The sequence below is a fragment of the Bos javanicus genome, chromosome 22 (genome assembly GCF_032452875.1).
Source record: "Bos javanicus breed banteng chromosome 22, ARS-OSU_banteng_1.0, whole genome shotgun sequence".
In the NCBI taxonomy this organism is placed as follows: domain Eukaryota; kingdom Metazoa; phylum Chordata; class Mammalia; order Artiodactyla; family Bovidae; genus Bos; species Bos javanicus.
The window spans coordinates 54,309,846-54,329,493 of NC_083889.1; the positions used below are offsets into that span (position 1 = coordinate 54,309,846).

At 51.3% G+C, this 19,648-nt stretch overlaps 1 protein-coding gene across 8 annotated transcripts in view; it reads left to right on the forward strand.

The window, feature by feature from the left end:
* ZDHHC3 (zinc finger DHHC-type palmitoyltransferase 3) overlaps positions 1 to 19,648 on the forward strand; it is a 60,930-nt gene that overhangs the window by 12,588 nt on the left and 28,694 nt on the right. For all 8 annotated transcript variants that reach the window (XM_061397059.1, XM_061397062.1, XM_061397055.1 and 5 more), the window contains exon 2: positions 8,773 to 9,102. In XM_061397059.1, coding sequence (XP_061253043.1) covers positions 8,797 to 9,102 — 306 coding nt within the window. In that variant the 5' untranslated portion in view covers positions 8,773 to 8,796. The remainder of the gene's footprint in view (positions 1 to 8,772; positions 9,103 to 19,648) is intronic.

Here is a 19,648-nt window from a genome sequence, read left to right on the forward strand (position 1 = left end):
GCAGTGATTTTGGAGCCCAAGAAAATAAAGTCTGTCACTGTTTCCATTGTTTCCCCATCTATTTGCCATGAAGTGATGGGATGGAACGCCAGGATCTTTGTTTTTTGAATGTTGAGTTTTAAGCCAACTTTTTCACTCTCCTTTTTCACTTTCATCAAGAGGCTCTTTAGTTCTTCTTCGCTTTCTGCCATAAAAGTGGTGTCCTCTGCGTATTGGAGATTATTGATATTTCTCCCGGCAATCATGATTCCAGCTTGTGCTTCATCCAGCTTGGCATTTCACATGATGTACTCTGAAATTAAGTTAAATAAGCAGGGTGACAATATACAGCCTTGATGTACTCCTTTCCCAATTTGGAACCAGTCTGTTGTTCCATGTCTGGTTCTAACTGTTGCTTCTTGACCTGCATTCAGATTTCTCAGTAGACAGGTCAGGTGGTCTGGTATTCCCATCTCTTGAAGAATTTTCCACAGTTTGTTGTGATCTATACAAACGCTTTGGCGTAATCAATAAAGCAGAAATAGATGTTTTTCTGGAATTCTCTTGCTTTTTCCATGATCCAGCGGATGTTGGCAATTTGATATCTGGTTCCTCTGCCCTTTCTAAATCCAACTTGAACATCTGGAAAGTTCTCAGTTCATGTACTGTTGAAGCCTGGCTTGGAGAATTTTGAGCATTACGTTGCTAACGTGTGAGATGAGTGCAATTGTGTGGTAGTTTGAGCATTCTTTTGCATTGACTTTCTTTGGGATTGTAATGAAAACTGACCTTTTCCAGTCCTGTGGCCACTGCTGAGTTTTCCAAATTTGCTGGCATATTGAGTGCAGCACTTTCACAGCATCATCTTTCAGGATTTGAAATAGCTCAACTGGAATTCCATCACCTCCACTAGCTTTGTTCGTAATAATGCTTTCTAAGGCCCACTTGACTTCACATTCCAGGATGTCTGGCTCTAGGTGAGTGATCACACCATCGTGGTTATCTGGGTCATACAGATCTTTTTTGAATAGTTCTTCTGTGTATTCTTGCCATCTCTTCTTAATATCTTCTGCTTCTGTTAGGTCCATATCACTTCTGTCCTTTACTGTGCCCATCTTTGCATGAAATGTTCCCTTGGTATCTCTAATTTTCTTGAAGAGATCTCTGATCTTTCCCTGAAAGGCTCAGTTGATAGCATTTTTTTTTTTTTAGCAGTAATATATTTTTAAATAAGATATGCACATTGTTTTTTAGACATACTATTGCACACTTAAGACTATAAGATAGTATAAAAATAACTTTTATATGCAATAGGAACACAAAAAATTCATAGGCTCACTTTGGTGTAATATTCACTTTGTTGAAGTGGTCTTGAACCAAGCCCACAGTATCCTAGCTCTGCCTGTAATTAAAACTGCAAATGATCACTGCTCTCAGTCTTTCTTTGGAAAACTGGTATCCCCTTACAAGAAGAGAAAACCTAGTTCCTCCAAACCAGAGCTGAGGCCTGTTGCCTTAGTGCCTCCCTGGGCTCGACGGCCTCTGGTCTCAGAGCCCTCTCACTGCTGGCATTGCCTTGCTCGAGTGTGGACATGTTCCCCTCACAACTTTCCTCAGAAGCTTTAGTGGTTCACCAGAACCTCCAGGGTGAACTCCCATCTCATGAAATCCAGGCCTTCTAAAACACAACCTACTCCCTACTTTTAAAGCTACACTGTTCCCAACAAAGCCCGCGTATGCGCATGCTCAGGCATCCAGGCCTGGACACCCAGCCGCCCCCCAGCCCTGCGCCCTGCCCTCCAGCACTGCATCTCTCCCTGCCAGGTGCCCCCCCCCACCGGCCGCCCCCAGCCCCCCTTGGCTTTGTCTGAGCGCCCTGCTCTCATCCCTCCTGTCTGAAGTCCTTGCTTCGGAGAAGAAGTCTGTTTATCTCAGTTCTGGGTTGTGTGTGGTAGGGGCGGGGGGGCATTGGGGTTTTTTTGGGCTACTGTTTGCCCCTCTGTTGTGCTGTTCATTAGACACCTATGTGTTAGGATTATCATGGGGCGTGTCTGTCTGGTTTGTGAAGGAGCCGTTGATTCGAGCACTCACTCAAGCCATATACCAAGATACAAAGCTAAACACACTGGGACTTGCAGTTTAGTAAAAAAAAAAAGCAGATGGGACTGTCTTACCAGATTGGGGGCTGTGGGAGGGCAGGGCAGGGCCCGACCAGAGCAGCTCACTACACATGATTGTCCTCATCACTGCTGAGTGTGCGCCCCCAACACAGCCCCTAGCACTTAGTGGTTGCACCATGCATTTTGAGTTGAAATGAAGAGAGGGGGCTTGAGCAAGCAAACAGGGGCCAGGGCATGGGGTGCAGAGGGCAGGGAGGGAGACTGCAGGAAGTGGCCCCTTCTGAGTGAGGTCTGAGCAGGCTGGCCAGAGTGGTGCAGGGGCTTCGGGGACCCACTAGCCTCCCTGTGGGCCTGCCCCCAAGGCTGAGCCGCCAGTCCTGCTCGTTTCTGCTTACACGAGGACTCATGTCGGGAGTGGGTCTTTGACAAAGAGCCTCAGCCCCAAGGATTGACATTTCCCTAATTGGAAAAGGAAAAGAGCGCTGTGTTTGCCTGTTGTCCATTGTTACTAGCAGCAGGGTGAAGGGAATGTGTACAGTTTGCTTTTCATGGTGGGTTCCCCCCCACATTTCTCAAATTTTCAGTTGGCTAACATAAGGAAAGGATACCGAAAGCTCAGCTTCTCTGTACACTGGTGCTGAATCGAATCTCGGGGACCGAGATTTGGGTGAAGTAGAAATGAGTGACTTTATTGCTTCACCAGGCAAAAGGGGACACAGCAGGCTTGTGCCCTCAAAACCGTGTGTCCCAGCTTAGGGAAGATAGTGAGAAGTTTATCATAGGAATTGTTCAAAGAGGGCCTGGTCAGCTCGTGGACATTTCTTCTGATGGGCTGATGGTGAGGTCCAGTAGCGGTCAACATCACCGCTACTGGTGATGGTAGGTCCAACTGGTCTGGGGTCTGCATGCTTGTGGGCAGCCTACCATTACCTTCTCCCACCTGGAGGGTTCAGTATCTGCAGACTAGCTCAAAGTTACTGTTTATGTATCCTGTGTTGGGGAAGCAGGACTCTGCTCCAAGGCTGCCCCTGGCTGTTTGCTCCTCCCTGGTCTCACATCCTCTCCCCCCTCTGATTAACAACTGCATGCACCTGCCCCTTGGAACTCAGGGAAGGTCCTGGAGGCTGAGTGAAGGTTGTTTCCTGTAATCAGAGAAATGGGGGGACACAGGCCTTGTGCCCAGGAGCCCCACAGGGCCCTGCTCGGTATCAGAAAGCTGCTTCTGCCGCTTTTGGAGGGGCTGGGGGTGAAGTAGAGTTTTTAGAGCAGCATGTCTTCCTGGGTTTTGACTGGACTACTTGAAGCTCTAAAGTGTGGGCTGGAACATGCTCTTCAGTTCAGCTCTTAGTGTCTGGCTCTGCAGGTGCACCCTTGCTGGGGTCCTTGCCCGGATCTCAGGCTCCCACTCACCAGTGAGGGGCAGAGCAAACACAGCACCTCTGTCCAGCCTTTGGTCTCACGTTGTCTGAAGGTGACACATCTGGAACCACGAGTACGAGTCACAGCCCGTCTATTTCGTGGTCCTGTCGAGGGCACCCTCCACCGTCTGGAACATGGCTGCAGCCCTGAGAATAATCACACGAGGCCTCCGAGAGGTGGGCCTAGGACCACCCGTCTCATGCATTTTCCTCTCGTACTTGTGTAATGAACACAGGTAGTAGATGCTTACAATGTGCCAGGCCCTGGGCTAATGGAAAGGCAGGGCTCCCCGCCCGCAAGGACTGTGTGGTAGGACAGCATAGCAAGCGTCCTCTAAAGGCCTGCTACCTAAAGTGCATACCTTTCTTCTATAAACAAGTCTAGCAAGACTTACCCACTCCAGTGTTCTTGCCTGGAGAATCCCAGAGACGGGGAATCCTGTTGGGCTGTCGTCTGTGGGGTCACACAGAGTCGGACACGACTGAAGCGAGTTAGCAGCCCAGCAAGACTTCGTTTTCTTTGCTTGTCCAGCCCACAGCCAAATACCAGTAGTAAATAAAGGGTATATTGGGGGTAGCCGTAGACACAGAAATGACAGCCAGGAATGGAGGGGGAAGACGAACAGCCATATGAAGGAGACCCCAGAATTAGAATTGGAATAGTCTGCACAGGCCAGTTGGTTAAAACCGAGAGCACAGTGAATCTCTGCCCCCTGAGGACATCATGACCTAACACACTCCAGTAACTGATGCTCCCAGTAATGACTCTAAATCGTTCCAAAGAAATGCATGGTTACTGTGCTTGAGACAAAAGCAGCTCTAATATATATTTTTTGTTGTTTTTGATTTTACTTGTATTTTTAAGATTTCCAACTTAACCACCCAAATGGTTAAAATGTGTTTCTGCTTAGGAACAAACCACAGTTGCCTGGGACATTTACTTATGTGGAAGGACCTGTTCCTCAGGAAAATCACACATATGGAACACAACTCAGGTTTAATCATGTCGTCGCCGTATGACTGGTGGTGGCTCAGGTGGTAAAGAATCTGCCTATAATGCAGGAGACCCAGGTTCAGTCCCAGGGTTGGGAAGATCTCCTGGAGAAAGGAATGGCTACCCACTCCAGTATTCTTGCCTGGAGAATCCCATGGGCAGAGGACACTGGCAGTCTACAGTCCATGGAGTTGCAAAGAGGCGGACATGACTGAGTGGCTAACACTTTCACTTTTCACAATAAGAATGAGCAGTTGTCAGAGGACAGATAGAATACAGTCAACGACTCTGAAAATATACTCACTGGAAGTATATAAGTTGTAGAAGCGTTGCTCTAAATTTGTCTGTTTCCATCAGAGCTCTTGGGTGAGTACACGTGTCAGTGAGAAATACTGTTTTGAAAGGAATCTTTTTTTCTGAGCAGTAGGTCTCAACAGAGGGCTTAAAACAGTCAGTAAATTATGTTGCAAACATATGTGCTGTCGGTCCAGCTTTGTTTCCATGTATAGAGCACAGGCAGAGTAGATCCAGCGTGAGTCTTAAGGACCTTGGGATTTTCAGAATGGCGAATGAGCATTGGCTTCAACTTCAAGTCACCAGCTTACTTAGCCTCTGACAAGAGAGTCAACCTATCCCTGGAAGCTTTGAAGTGAGGTATTGACTTCTCTCGAGCTATGGGAAGTCCTAGATGGCATCTTCTCCCGATAGAAGGCTGTTTCGTCTACACTGGAAATCTGTTCTTTAGTGTAGCCACCTTCATGAGTTACCTCAGCTGAACCTTCTGGATGACGTGCTGACGTAGCTTCCGTCAGCACCTGCTGCTTCACCTTGCACTTTTATGTTATGGAGATGGCTTGTTAACTTACACGCCATGAATCAAACCCTGCCAAGCTCAGACTTTTGTGCAGCGGCCTCGCCTCTCGAAGCCTTCACAGAAATGGAGAGAGATAAGGCCTTGCTCTGAATTCGGCTTTTGCTTGCAGGAATGTTGTGGCTGGTTTGGACTTCTGTCCAGGGCACTAAAACCCTCTCCGTCTTGGCAGTAAGGCAGTCTCACCTGTTTATCTTTGTGTGCTCACTGAGCAGTGCTTTTCATTTTCTTCAAGCACTTTTCCTTTGCATTCACAACTTGACTGTTGCATGCAAGAAGCCTAGCTTTCCGGTCTGTCTCAGCTTTTGAAATGTCTTCCTTACTAGGCTTAATCATTTCTAGCTTTTGATTTAAAGTGAGAGGACATGCTACTCTTCCTTCATTTGAACACTTAGAGGCCATTGGAGGCTGATTGATTGGCCTAATTTCAATATTATTGTATCTCAGGGAATACAGAGGCACAGGGGGAGTTAGAGAGAGGGGCAAACAGCAGCGTCATGGAGCAGTCAGAACACCAGAACGTTCACCATTTAAGTTTGCCGTCTTATATGGGGGGTTGTTCACGCTGCCCTGAAACAACAAAATAGTCATATCAAAGATTGCTGATTTCAGGTCACCATAACAATAAAATAATAATGAAAAGGCTTGAAATGTCACGGGGATTACGAAAGTGCAGAGACAAAGTGAGCGGATGCTGTTGGAAAAATGACACCAGGAGACTTGCTCAACGCAGGGTTGCCACAGACACTCGATTTGTAAAGAGATGCAGGATTTGTGTTTCTTGTAGCGTAATAAAGTGAAGTGAAATAAAACAAGGCATATCTGTATTTTTTTCGGTGAGTAACAACTATCCCAGAACCAGCAAACTTCTGTAAAGAGCCAGACTAAATACTTGAAGCTAATGAGTCTTTCCATCACAGCTGCTCAGCCTTGCTATTATAATGCAGAACAGACATAGACCCTATAATACGTGTAATCAAAGTGTGGCGGTGGTCCAATAAAACCCTACTGGTTTAGAGCTTAGACAGCAATCGTGGGGGCCTGGGTGATATGCATACAAATCAGTATGGCAACAGGAAAAACCGGGAGAACCCTTGCATTTGGACATTGTCAAAATGGTGAGCCTTGATCAGCTCTTGAATCATAATGAAATTTCAGCTTTTCATTTGTTGGGTTTGGGTTGTGCAGAATCTGGAAGTTTAGAATCTCCCTGCCGTGGGTCAGCTCCCTCTGATGGCCCCGGTTCTCAATCTCCAGCAGCCCTTCTCTTCGGTGCTGCAGACGGTACCCCTGCATCTTCTAATGCTGCGAAGTCGTCCCTGGCAACACCGATCGCCACTATCTTGTGAAGAGCACAAGGCTGCATTATTGGAAAACTGGTTGAATATGATAGTCACTCTGAATATTTGTTGAGTCGGTGTTCCTTTTTTAAATTTTTTTTTTCAGTGTTCCTTTGGAAATGCACGCAATCCACATTACCTGCCTTTCAGCCATTGATTCTCTGCCAGCCTGGGAGGGGAGGCCCTGGCCTTATTCTTTCCTGTTAGTCTGTGCAACTTTTGACTCTGGGATGTCTGTCCCTTGAGTCATAGTTACTGTTCTCCCCTCTCAGCTTTCTGGACACGTCCTTACTTTTCATGACTGTACTGTATTCAGTTCAGGTCCTCTTTCTTCGCTGGGGGTGAGGGCAGTCGAGGAAGGAGGAAAATTGGGCAAAGGGCGAGGAGAAGCCTTTGCGAGCTCACTCTTGTCCTTCAGGAAAGCAGACAGAGGGATTGTCTGTTGAGGGATTGCCGCTGTTGAGGGATTTCCTCTGCGGTGAGGGGACTCAAGTTCTCTACAGACTGAGGTGTCACCTGCCTGCCTCAGAGACTGTGTTCCGGGGTGGTTTTCCCTCGGCTTCTACGTCTGGCAGAGAACTGGAGGCCACCATGGTTTCTGAGAAATCTGGTGGGTGAAGCGACAGGCCACAGAGTGTAAGATAAAGAGCCGGAGGAGGGGAGTCTGGACTTGCTGTCTTGCAGCACACGCCGTGGACAGATAGACTTCCGTTATCGAGTCTTAGCGATTTCACGGCTGTCTCCAGAGACTCGGCTGGAGCCTTGAGAGAGCGGGCACCTTGCTCAGCACGTGCTTCTGGAGGAATGGACATCTTTCCTAGAGAGAGGACGTGTAGACCGTCTGTGATGTGTGCAGGGTCTTACGGTCCGTAGCGTGTGTAACAGGCACCTCCAGCTCCCTCGACCTTCATACCTACCCTGTCCTGAGGAGGGGCCTGGGGCTGGGGTGTGGGTCTTGTCCTAGGTCCGGAGACCAGAACTTACCCAGCCCCACAGCCAGGTGGTGGGGACACACCTCTGGGCTTGCTGGCCAACATTCCTACACTTTGCTTCGTCACCACAGGTAGAGCCTAACTCAGAGTCTCTTCTCCCTGGAAAATTAACCATTTTGGCCAGAGGGCTAAAACAAGCTTGGCTTGTTTCTAGAACATTCCCCATGCTGCTGAGTGTCATGCCTTTACTATTGGCTAATGCACTGCAGTAAGTTAGAGCAGCTTAACCCCAGGCCTTCTGTCCTCCTACTCAAACCCAAAGAGCCTCAGCATGCGTCTTGGGTCGGTCCGCAGTGTAGAGGCAGCAGTGTAGCTGATGAAGAGAGTTTTTCCAGAGGGCGTGGTACTCCACCACCGACCCCACCCCTTGTCTTGTAGGTCAAAATGTGAATATGTCTATTAGTCCTGCCTCCCATCTGGTGTAGTGTGTGCGCGCCTGCTGCCCTGGCTGACCTTGGGTGAAGTGTTTGCCTTTTTTTTTTTTTAAATTTATTTTTGGCCCTGCTGGTTCTCTGTTGCTGCGAGGGCTGGCTCTGGTTGTGGCGCGCTGGGGCTACTCTCTAGCTGCGGTGCCCAGGCGTCTCACGCAGTGGCTTCTCTTGTTACAGAGCACAGGCTCTAAGGTACACGGGTTTCCCTAGTTGCGGCTCCTGGGCTCTGGAGTGTAGGCTCAGCAGCTGCGGTCCACGGGCTTAGTTGCTCCGCAGCATGTGGGGTCTTCCCAGAGGAGGGATCAAAGCCATGTCTGCTGCACCGGCAGGTGGATTCTTTACCACTGGACCACCAGGGAAGCTCGGCATTTGCCCGTTTCAAGCTCCCCGTCCTTCTTTATCTGTCACGTGACGGCTTTGGGCAAGGTGGCCCTGTCTCACAGAGGTTAACTTAGCTCTCAGGAGTAGGGACAAGAACTCAGCGTTGGAAGTGAACAGGTGTAGGCAGCTTTCAATTAGAAGTTCACACCCAGATCCTCACGGCTCCCTTGGGAAAGGTAGCTTCATCAAGTCTCCCAGACGACTAGACCACGCCGCCATTTCTGGATCCTTCCCTCTCTCTTCCAGATGCCAGTATGGACAGAATAGTTTATGATGCTTATCCCCGCCCACCACTTCCGAGACATTGAGCGGAAGCCGACGTACCTCCAGCCGGAGAAGTGCATTCCGCCTCCCCACCCCCGTCCCGCGGGAACCATGTGGTTCATCCGCGACGGCTGTGGCATCGCCTGTGCCATCGTCACCTGGTTCCTGGTCCTCTACGCGGAGTTCGTGGTCCTCTTCGTCATGCTGATTCCGTCCCGGGACTACGTGTACAGCGTCATCAACGGGCTTGTGTTCAACCTGCTGGCCTTCCTGGCCCTGGCTTCCCACTGCCGGGCCATGCTGACGGACCCCGTGAGTATGTCTGGGCTCGTTTTCACCAGCCCGCACTCTCCTCCTCTGGCCCGGGCATGGCCGCAGCCTGCATGTGCCCCCTGACCTTGGGAACGCAGAGAATAGGAGGGCCTGTTCTCTTTCCCACAGGGGTGGGAAACTCGGGCCCCTCCAAGGGGACCCCGTCTGTGCCGTGGCCTGTCTGGGTTGGTTGAACGATACTTTATATACGTGGGTGTCTGCATGAATGGAGCCTGCCGTGGGAGGAGCCTGGCCAGGGCAAGCCCAGCCTCTGGTTAGAAAGGCACGGTGAGGGCCCCAGGAGGCTGGGGCCGGATGATCCAAGCAGAAAGCACGCTGCCGCTTGGGTGGGGTTGGGGCCTCCTAGTGAAGACAGGACTGGCGCTAGGTGGAGATGAAATTAAAAATTAAAGCCCTACCCAGGCCCAGAAACCTGCATGGCAGTGGCCTTTACCTTGCTTGGACGAGGCTTATCTTTTCCTGAAAAGCTGGACAGGCCTGTTTCAGGCCATGACAGGCATCTCTCAGTGCATATCATGGGCAAAGCCACGGTTTTCTGCCCAAGGACTTAGCTAAATATACCAAGCTGTGCAAGTGGCTGTTGAGTGTCGCCTACCCTGGTATTAAATCCTCCGTTCCCGCTCATTACTGGGTATGGGAAAAGCAAGAGAGTGCATTATTTGATAAAGACCTCCTGTGGCTTAATTGTCTCAGTACGTGGGACGAGTGTGTTTAAATTAGGAAAGGGAAAGCACTCTGAATGGCAGTGGCCCCGGCCACGCAGATCTCGTTCCTCTGAGTCCCAGGGAAGGCACGGCCGAAATGCTGAGTCCTGAACTGGTTCACTTCTCGAAGAGCTCCACTTCCTGCTGGCTCGGGCTGGGGGGTGGGGGGTGGGGTTTCGGGGGTGGATCATTAATCCGTCCCTAGGGAAAGCTGTTTGCCCGGCTCGGTCACAAGTCAGTGCCCAGCTCGGTCACAAGTCTGCTCGCACATGCGCCTGTGGAGATGGCACACACTGGCAGGCAGGGGCCTGTTGACCGAGCGTTAGCACTGCTTGTGGGATTGTTGGAACACTTGTCACCTGAAGGAAACGAAGTATAAGGTTATAAGTGCCCCCAAACACAAGGGTACGAACGGTTTTCCCAGCAGCATCAACTTGACCGTACTGGAAGCAACTTACAGGCTCATTCACTGGTTTTCCCAGTGCCCTTGCTAAAGGGCACAAGACTAAAAGACGTTATTTGTCTCAGCTTATAATCCTGCTGTCTGCTGGGCCCCAGGCATGCTTTCTTCCCTCACGGTGCCCTGACAGGTGAGGTCCACCCTGTGTGATGAAGGCTGCGGCAGAAGGAAGCATGAGTAGGTGTGAAAGAAATCACCAGCTTAGGAAGGGGGGCTGCCTGGAGGAGGTGGCGCCCAGGCCAGCTCTGATCAGACCAGTGGACAGGGGCAGGGAAGGTGAGGTGGGGGGGCTGGGAAGACACTGTGAGCGTTCCAGGCTCAGGGAGCAGCGTGCACAGAGACACACGAGTGTTGGGGTGTGGTGGTCTGGAGTGAAGAGAACCCAGGAGGATGGATTTGGGTTGGTCACGTGGCCAGAGTGCCAAAGAAGTGGGGTAGGAGTGGGATAATGGGGGCCATCAAGAGGCACTGAGGATTTTAAACACAGGAGTGATGAGATCAGGTTGCCACTGTACAAGGATCCCCGGCAGCGGTGAGCGGGCACTGCAGGCTGGGGTCAAATGAATGCCAGTCCGTGTTGGGTGCCTACCATATTCAGGGTCCTGAGCAGTCAGTTCAGCTGTGAGCGAGGCAGACCGCGATCCCTGCCCTCCTGCCCACCTCCCAGCCTAGGGTGTCGGGCAGTGAAGAACAAGTGAAAGAACAAGGCAATTCCAGGGAGCGAAAAGGGCTTTTAAAGATCCTGGGGCTCTGGTGGGGACTTTTCTGGAGTGAACCAGACCGTTTGCAGGAAGGTGATCTGAGAAGGACCCCTGAGTCCTAAGTGACATGAAGCAGTGCTCGGGCAGCACCCTGCAGACAGAGGACAGGTACAGAGGCCCAGAGACAGGAGCGTGGTTGGCATGTTTGAGAAACAGGACTCACACCAGGCTGACCAGAGCGTGGTGGGTGGGGGTGAGAGGGGCTGGAAGAGGCAGGGAGGGCTGCGGAAGCCAGGCCGGGTAGGGCCTGGGGCCTCGTGAGAACCTTGGTGAGAAGCCATCCAAGAGGCCTGATGTGACCTGGTTTTGAAAAGGGTACCGCCTGGCCTGCGATGGGGGGACTGAGGTGCAGCCGGGAGAAGCAGGAAGGTGAGAGCTGTGCAGTGGGCCAGGCTGGACGTGGTGGTGGCTCAGACCAAGGTGGAAGCGGTGAGGTGGGGGGAGGAGAAGCTGCTGGGCTCCGAATATGTTTGAAGCCATCAGTGCTCAGGTTTGCCCGCACATTAGAATCCCCTTGGGCAGCTTCTGAAAAGTACTGGTGCCGTGGGCCCGCCCCCAGAGATTCTACTCTGATTGGTCTGGGGTGGGGCCCTGGGGTTGGTGCTTTAGAGCTCCCAGGTGTCCCTCCTATTCAGCCAGATCTGAGAACCACCAGAGTGGCAGGAGGCGTGAGGGATCAGGGAGGGTGCCTTCCAGAGTCTTGGCTGGAGCAGCTGGGAGATCTGCTGGTGCCGCTTGTTGGATGGGAGAGCCTGGGGAGATCAGATTTTGGAGGAGAAATCAAGGCTTCTGTTCCGGCCAAACTGCAGGTCTTTTATGTGGAAGCAGGGGCGCCAGATGGGCAGTAGGTAGCCAGGTCTGGGGCTGGTGGGGATTGGGGGTCAGAGCCTAGAGTGTGGAGGGAGGTTACTGGTTTCTATGAATAGAAGGTGTTGGATGTCAGGCGGGAGGGAGAGGAGGCTTCCGCCCTGGCACTCCTGCTGCCCTCACGTGTGTATGTTCTTTAACCCCTCCATGGTGCCCCCGCCAGATCTTCCTCAGCCTGGCCCCTGGCAGTCAGATGCAGGAGAGAATGAGCCTCACTGGCCTGTTGCTCGGCTTCCAACCCCAAACTCGTGAGAGCTGGAGTTGTCATATCCCAGATGCCACCCAGCTTCTCAGAGGTGTGTCTTGCCATTGGCTCCAAAGAAAACTGGGCAAACAAGCAATAAAGCCTCTGTCAAATAAATGCCCACAGCAGTAGGGGAGCCACTCAGAGCACGTCCTGCCAACCTGCCCTGTCTCAGGCTCCTCATGCGGCCTCCTGCCTGTCCCCGTCCCAGCAGGTGACATCTCATGCAAAACAGAGACAGGTGGGCTGCAGAGCCCCAGGACACCCCCGTGCCAGGTTCCAAGGGGCGGAGCTGGAAGCCCAGATCTCACCCTGAAAGCAGACACTAGGGGCGCCTTATTAACACTGCAGGCAGGGTCTGGTTTTAGAAAGACATCACTTCAGGATTCTAAGGAGTTTCCTGTAGGGCTGTAATGTTTTGTAGGTCAATTCATGCTGTGTATAATTTTTCAGAAAAGTTTATGCCCAGAGGTTATAAACAATGTATCATAATGTATACATTGTATATTGGTCAGAAAAACTTGTGTCCTAAGGCACAAACAGTGTATAACAGTATGCACTGTGTATCATTTTGGTTTGTTAGTATTACTAGTAAAAGAACACCCCTTCCCCCCCACCCCCCACCCCGGCGCGCGCCAAAAAAAAACCCCTCCTATAGTCTCCCACAGTTACTGGTACCACTTTGAGCTCTGATATTCTTATTCCAAATGTAGCATCAGAACAAGTCACAACCACTACAGCTTTCTGGACCATGTAGGCAGTCACTTACTCCAATGTAGTTGTAAACAGCTCCACGGAGAGCTTGAACAGAAAAGGGAAGAAAGGACGGACCTGGATGCGGAGCTCCTCTTTGAGCAGCGGGGTAAGAGGGCTGGGCCTGTGCGGAGGCAGAGCGGGCATGGAGGCGGAGCTCCCCTTTGAGCAGGGGTGAGAGGGTGCTGCCTGGAAGGGGCAGGGTGTGGGCACACACGGCAGACTGGTGTTTGAGTGATGTCCTCAGAGGAGCTCTCTGTGTTCCTAAAACACTTCAGACGTAGAGAGGTCCGGAGTGGCACCACTGGCCCAGAGGAGGCCGCCCCTTGAAGACAGCCGGGACTCCAGCTCTTACCTCGGCTCCTTCTCTCTCCCCGCCCCATCCCGATTTCACCACATGTCCTTTTCCTGTTATAAGTACTCATCCTGGGAATGCTGGAATCCTCAGGAATCCTGAAGGATTCCGTTTAAAATGTAGTTCTGGGTGGCTTCCCTGAGGGTCCAGTGGTTAAGAATCTGCCTGCCAATGCCGGGGACATGGGTTCGATCCCTGCTTGGAGAAGACCCCCACATGCCTCGAGGCAGCTAAGCCCGTGCACCACAGCTGCTGAGCCTGCACGCCATAGAGCCTGTGCGCTGCAGTAAGAGAAGCCACTGCAAGGAGAGGGCTTCCACTAGGAGAGGGTCCTAGTGGTAAAGAACCCGCCTGCCAATGCAGGAGACGCAAGAGATGCGGGTTAGATCCTTGGGTCAGGAAGGTTCCCAAGAGAAGCGCATGCCAACCCTCTCCAGTTTTGTTGCCTGGAGAATCCCCTGGACAGAGGAGCCTGGCGGGCCACAGTCCACGGGGTCGCACAGAGTCAGACACAACTGAAGTGACTTAGCACAGATGCACGCACACACTGCAGTGAGAAGCCCCACACTACAGCAAAGAGGAGCGCCTCCTCGCCACAGTTAGAGAAAGCACATGCGCAAAGACCCGGTGCAGCCCAAAAATAACAACAGCTTCAGGCCTGGGACAGTGTCTGTGTCCCGCAGATGCTTAAAGCTGAGAGCTGGTTTCTTTCCGTCCTGTCTTCTGGAAGCCCAAAGCCAGGTATACTGCACGATCACAGCTGTGGCAACCTTAGGATCAGTTGCCTTTTTTTTCCCCCTCCACTCTTTGGACCTAATTGTTTATTACCTCAAATCTGAGATTAGAGAACAAGAGGACTAGAAATCTGTTCGGTTTAACCACATCGTGAAGGGAAAGAAAAGTTGTCTGTCTGCTGCCGGTGCCCCTCCCTGCCTTTGGACCCCGCCCTGTGAACACCTGGTTATAAACAGGCCTCACGTGACTATCTGAGACCACCGCAGGCCTGCAACTGGAGTTTCAGCCGAGGAAACTGGAATAACGGGCCTCACTGCAGCGTGCAGTTGCTCGTCCCTTCTGGAGTCTCTCTCAGTGAGCTTAGTGAGTGTCTGCTCAGGCTCGTCCCTCGGCAGAATGATGTCAGGCCCATGGAAACACAGGGCGAGCAGCGCAGGGCCGCCCCGAGTGCCGTGAGGTGTGTGTGGGCGCTGAGTTCTGGACGCAAATAGAGAAGGGCCTCGTGCACTTGGCCCCCAGGCCCTGGCACTTTCCCTGGGTGGGTCAGGGACTTGCTCAGGGTTCGCTTGAGGAGGGTGCTACGTTCTCCCTTGTGCCTGGCAGCTTCTCATACCTGCCACTGAGTAATCCATCAACCCCAGCCAGAATATGTGTCTAGCTCCAGAGAGAAGAGGGTGACGAACTTAGGGGTTGCCCAGCCCCTGCCTTTCTGTGGAGGAGACAGGTGGCCTTGCAGCTCAGGCCAGGCTGGTCACCTCTTCTGGTAGGGGCAGAGCTCCTGCCCAGACCAGCCAGTGTGCAGGGGCTGTGATCCCGTGGCCCCTGAGACAGTGTACCAAGTCTTCGTACTTGTTGCCTGAAATGGAATGGGTGGTGCCTCTTGGTAACCTGTCTCCTCTGCTTTCCAAGTGTGTCCTTTTTATATCATCCTATTATCCTGGATACTAATTAAAGGAGGCCTTATCATCTGGGGTCTGTTTCAGTCTTAATGTTCGTGTAGTGAGACAGTTCTTAGCAGGGGAATGGTGTTATGGCATCAAGGCAATTCAAAGGTCTCTTCAATCAGTTAATAGAAATATCTAATAAATACATAAGTTGTTTTTTGATTGTTGTTCAGTTGCTCAGTCATGTCTGACTCTCTGCAACTCCATGGACTGCAGCATGCCAGGCATCCCTATCCTTCACCATGTCCCAGAGTTTGCTCAAACTCATATCCATTGAGTATGATACCATCCAGCCATCTCATCCTCTGTCACCACCTTCTCTTCCTGCCCTCAGTCTTTCTCAGCATCAGGGTCTTTTCCAATGAGTCAGTTCTTCACATCAGGTGCCCAAAGTATTGGAGCTTCAGCTTCAGCATCAGTCCTTCCAATGAATGTTCAGGGCTGATTTCCATTAGATTCTGGACATGGGTGTGAATCCTGCTTCTGCTACTTATTAGCCACGCAATCTCAGAAACTTGCTTAACTTTTCTGCCTTAGTTACCTCATCTATAATATGAGGAATATCGTAGTCTCTCCCTCATAGGTTTATTGTCAGAATTAATTGACAGTGTACAGCGAAGCCCTTGGAAGTGTACCTGGCATAGAAGCAATCAATAAATGTCTGTTACATCATCGCTATTAACTCGGCTTGGATTTATTGAAGACTTGCTCCCTGCTAGGCCCTGGGCAATTCACTGGGCTGCAGATTAAAGACATTGTCCCTGTCCTCCAGGAATTTACAGTCATGTAGAAGAGATCAGTGCATAGTTAAATGATAGGTGTTACGAGACAGTAGAAACTGTGGTAGCACAAAGCCCAGGTGGTGGCCCTGCTCGGGCATGGCCTGGGGCCGTTAGAAGGCAGAGGGTGTGGTCCAGGTTTGGTGCAGGCGCAGGGCCTCCCTTGTGGCTCAGGTGGTAAAGAATCTGTCTGCCAAATCAGGAGACGCAGGTTTGATCCCTGAATCCGGAAGATCCCCTGGAGAAGGAAATGGCAACCCACTCGTGTTCTTGCTTGGAGGATTCCATGGACAGAGCAGCCTAGTGGGCTGTAGTCCATGGGTCGCAAAGAGTCGGACACGACTGAGCATCTGACACACGAGCAGGAGGCAGGGACGAGCCTGAGAGACCGGAGGGAGGTGCTGGTGTGGGTCCCTGAGGGTGCAAGAGGGAGACTTGCAGAGCACAGAGCCCTGGGCTCGTCCAGGGGGTGGGGCTCTCAGGAGGGAGATGACACTGAAGGGGTGGTTCAGGGCTGGGTCTCAGTGACCTTACCTGGGCGCTGCCCAGGAGCCTGGACTCTGTACCACGTGAGGGCTCTGGGGATCCAGGGAAGGCTTTATTTAGGCAAAGGGAATAACATGATCAGATTCACATTTTAGAAAGTTGACTCTGGAAAACAGTTAGGGGGAGGCATAGAGGTGAGGCTGCCAGATGCGAGGGAGAGCCTGGAGGCAGGCAGACCTGGGGACTCTAGTATCTGGGATGCACGGTGATGGGGCTCAACTAAGGCCATGAGCATGGCGTGGAGGGGGGGATATTGGAGGCGGGGCATAATACGGGATCACGGTGACTCAGTGGAGTAGGTGGGAGTGTGGGGCGGAGGGTTAGAAGAATTGAGGATGACAAGTGGGCTTCTGCCCCCAGTGACCAGGCAGATGGGTGTCCCGTGGGCTGGGGCGGGGGGCTGAGGGGAGAATAGGAAGGAGAGTTTGGGGAGCAAGGGGTGGGGTCAGTTCTAGCAGGTTGAACTGGGAGGAGGGGAAGGGGTTGGATTATTTTGTCTGAATGCTTTTGAACAACCAGGTAAAAGATGTTCAGCTGCAAAAGAAGTCCGAGTTGGAGCTGGTGGCGGGGGAAGGTTGTCTGGGGAGTGCAGGGTGAACGGGGTTGAGGGCAGCTGGTGGAGCCCCGAGGAACACCCAGGTCCAGGATGGGCGGAGACCCCGAGGGTGTGCAGCAGCCGCAGGAGAGTGACAGGCGAGGGATCAGTAAGAGAGGGCGGAGGACCGACCTTGGGACTTGGCCACAGGGAGTTGCTCATTGACCTGGTGAGAGTGGTTCCCTGTTACTGAGGCAATAGGGGCCAGAGAGCATGAAACGGAGTCAGGGGTGAGCAGAGCACACGCAACCCCGGAGAAGCTTAGCTGTGATGGGGAGAGCCTGGAGGCTCCTCTAAGAGCTCAAAGAAGGGAAAGCCCCGAGGTAGATGGATGAGCCCCTGGGTGTCCAGGGATGGGGGTAGGGAGAGGAGGAGTCTGGAGGGGGTTACTTCAGCAGCCTCAGTGTCCTCTGACGTGGACAGGGAAGTGAGTAGGGGTCGAGGAAGGTACTGGAAGTTTGGGCTAGCCACTGAAGGGAATGGATGGTGGAGGCATATCATGCCTCCTGCCCCCAGATTCAAATGGATTCCACTGCAGGATGAAATGGGTTTTAGAAGTGTATGAGCATTTTTTATGGGTGTATTGATTTTTTAAAAAGTGTTTTAGCTTACCATGTGGGCTTCCCAGGTGGCATGAGTAGTAAAGAACCCACCTGCCAATGCAGGAGGTGTAAGAGACGTGGGTTCGATCCCTGGGTTGGGGAGATCCCCTGGAGGAGGCCAGAGCAACCCACTCCAGTATTCTTGCCTATGACATCCCATGAAACAGAGGAGCCTGGTGGGCTGTCGCCCACAGGGTGGCAAAGAGTCAGACACGACCGAAGCGACTTAGCACACACAGCTTACTGTGTACAAGGAGAAAAGACTGGAAGCCTGTACTCGAAAATGTTAGTAGTACTAATCTTTGGATGATAGAATCAGAAAATAAAACGGCTTTCCCCATTTTAATTTTCTCTTCTCTCTGCATTTTTAAAAGTCGTGAACAAGTATTACTTTGGAAATGAGGAAAAGATGAGTAAGTTTTGCTCTGCCGGGGTGTGGTGACGTGGAGCCTGGAGCCATCCCTGTGAGATATAAGTGGCGGGTGGATGTGGAGGGTGTTTCTCTTAGTGCAAGTGCAACAACCGTGCGACAACCGGCAGAAGTGTCTCGGCGGGCCTTCCAACTCAGTGTTGTCTTACCAAGAATCAAATGGAACAAACTTCCTTACCATGAACCAGTACCTTCTGGAATCTGTGGAGATGAGCCCAGAAGAGCCTGTTTGTTTGTTTGTTTTTAAAGAAGGACAGAGAGAGGGAGGAAGGACGGAACCCTCAGCTCAGGGACTGGTCGGGCTGTCTCTAGCTCTGCGAGGGGGGCTTCCTGGGTGGGTGGGGTCTCGCCTGGATGGGAGTGTGCCTCCAAGGAGATGTGTGCAAGAGGGAGTTCCACGGAAGGGAAACTTTTGGAAAAAAGGCTGTGCTCTTGAATCGATGTTTCTCTGGCTGGGATCTGGAATAGCAGGTGGTAATGAGACCAAAAGAGAGCTCCAGTTGCCCTTGGTGATGTAAAGCTCTTGTAGCCTTTATGGGGGGAGAGGGGTCTCCTGAGGTTTACAGCAGATTCTGGTGGCAGGGACCTTAAACACGGGACCTAGGGGAAAAACCAAAAGCAACTTCCATTTAGGAAAACCGCCCCATTGCCTCATCTCCTTGGGGAGACGATGTTCTTAGTGCTTTTCTCTCGTACACGTGACAACAGTGACTGCCAGATGCGGATTTTGGCTTCAGGATCCATGAAAGGTCATGTGGTTGCCCAAACTCAGTTGCTTTTTTACATTAAAGAGAATTTAAAAGACAGTCCTCTGGACTTTCCTGCAACCCTTCTTCCTGGGTCAGCGCCCTTCCCAGGCCCCTTTCAAAGTCCATCAGGGTGGTCTGGGCCCTGGTTTGCCTCTGAAGACTTCCAGACCCTGATGCTCCACTGGTGCCTTAAGGGGGATCCTCAGCTGTCTCAGGATGAGACACGTCACAGCACCTCGGTTACAAAATTCAGCAAAGCTGCTCATACTCCTCCTTTGGATAGCTCCTTCCTGAGTATCTATTTTTCCTGGTTTTTCAAATGAGTTTTTTTCCTTATTGTAGAAGCCACATGTTCATACTGGAATATTTAAGAAATATAGTTATAAGGTAATTAAAAGTTACTGTGATTTTACTACGAGATAACCATTAGTACTTGACACGCACATGTGTGTCTGTATTTGTGTAAGTGTGATTTTTACCAAAATGGGCTTGTAGTCTACTTGCTGTTTGAGAATCTCCTTTTCCCTTTAACAGTGTATCATAGATGTTTCCTGTGTCAATAACTGTGTACTTTGATGGCATATTTGATGTCAACTGTTGGTCGCTCATTCATGTCCAACTCTTTGTGACCCCATGGACTGTAGCCCACCAGGCTCCTCTGTCCATGGAATTCTCCAGGCAAGAATACTGGAGTGGGTTGCCATTGCTTTCTCCAGGGGCTATTCCCGACCCAGGGATCGAACCTGGGTCTCCTGGATTGCAGGTGGATTCTTTTACTGTCAGGGAAGTTCGCGCAACTCTGTCCTATATGACCTTGTATGTACCAGGTAGTCCTTGCCTACCAAAGTTTGTTTGCTTTTAAAATTTCTGTGATGGGTTCTTCTGATATCGGTTCTTCTGGTATCTGGTATCTGTATTTTGCAGACCAGATTTTTTTTACTTCTCTTTTGAACTTTTAGAAAAAATTATAATGAACTACTTGAGACAGTCAAAAGGGTATC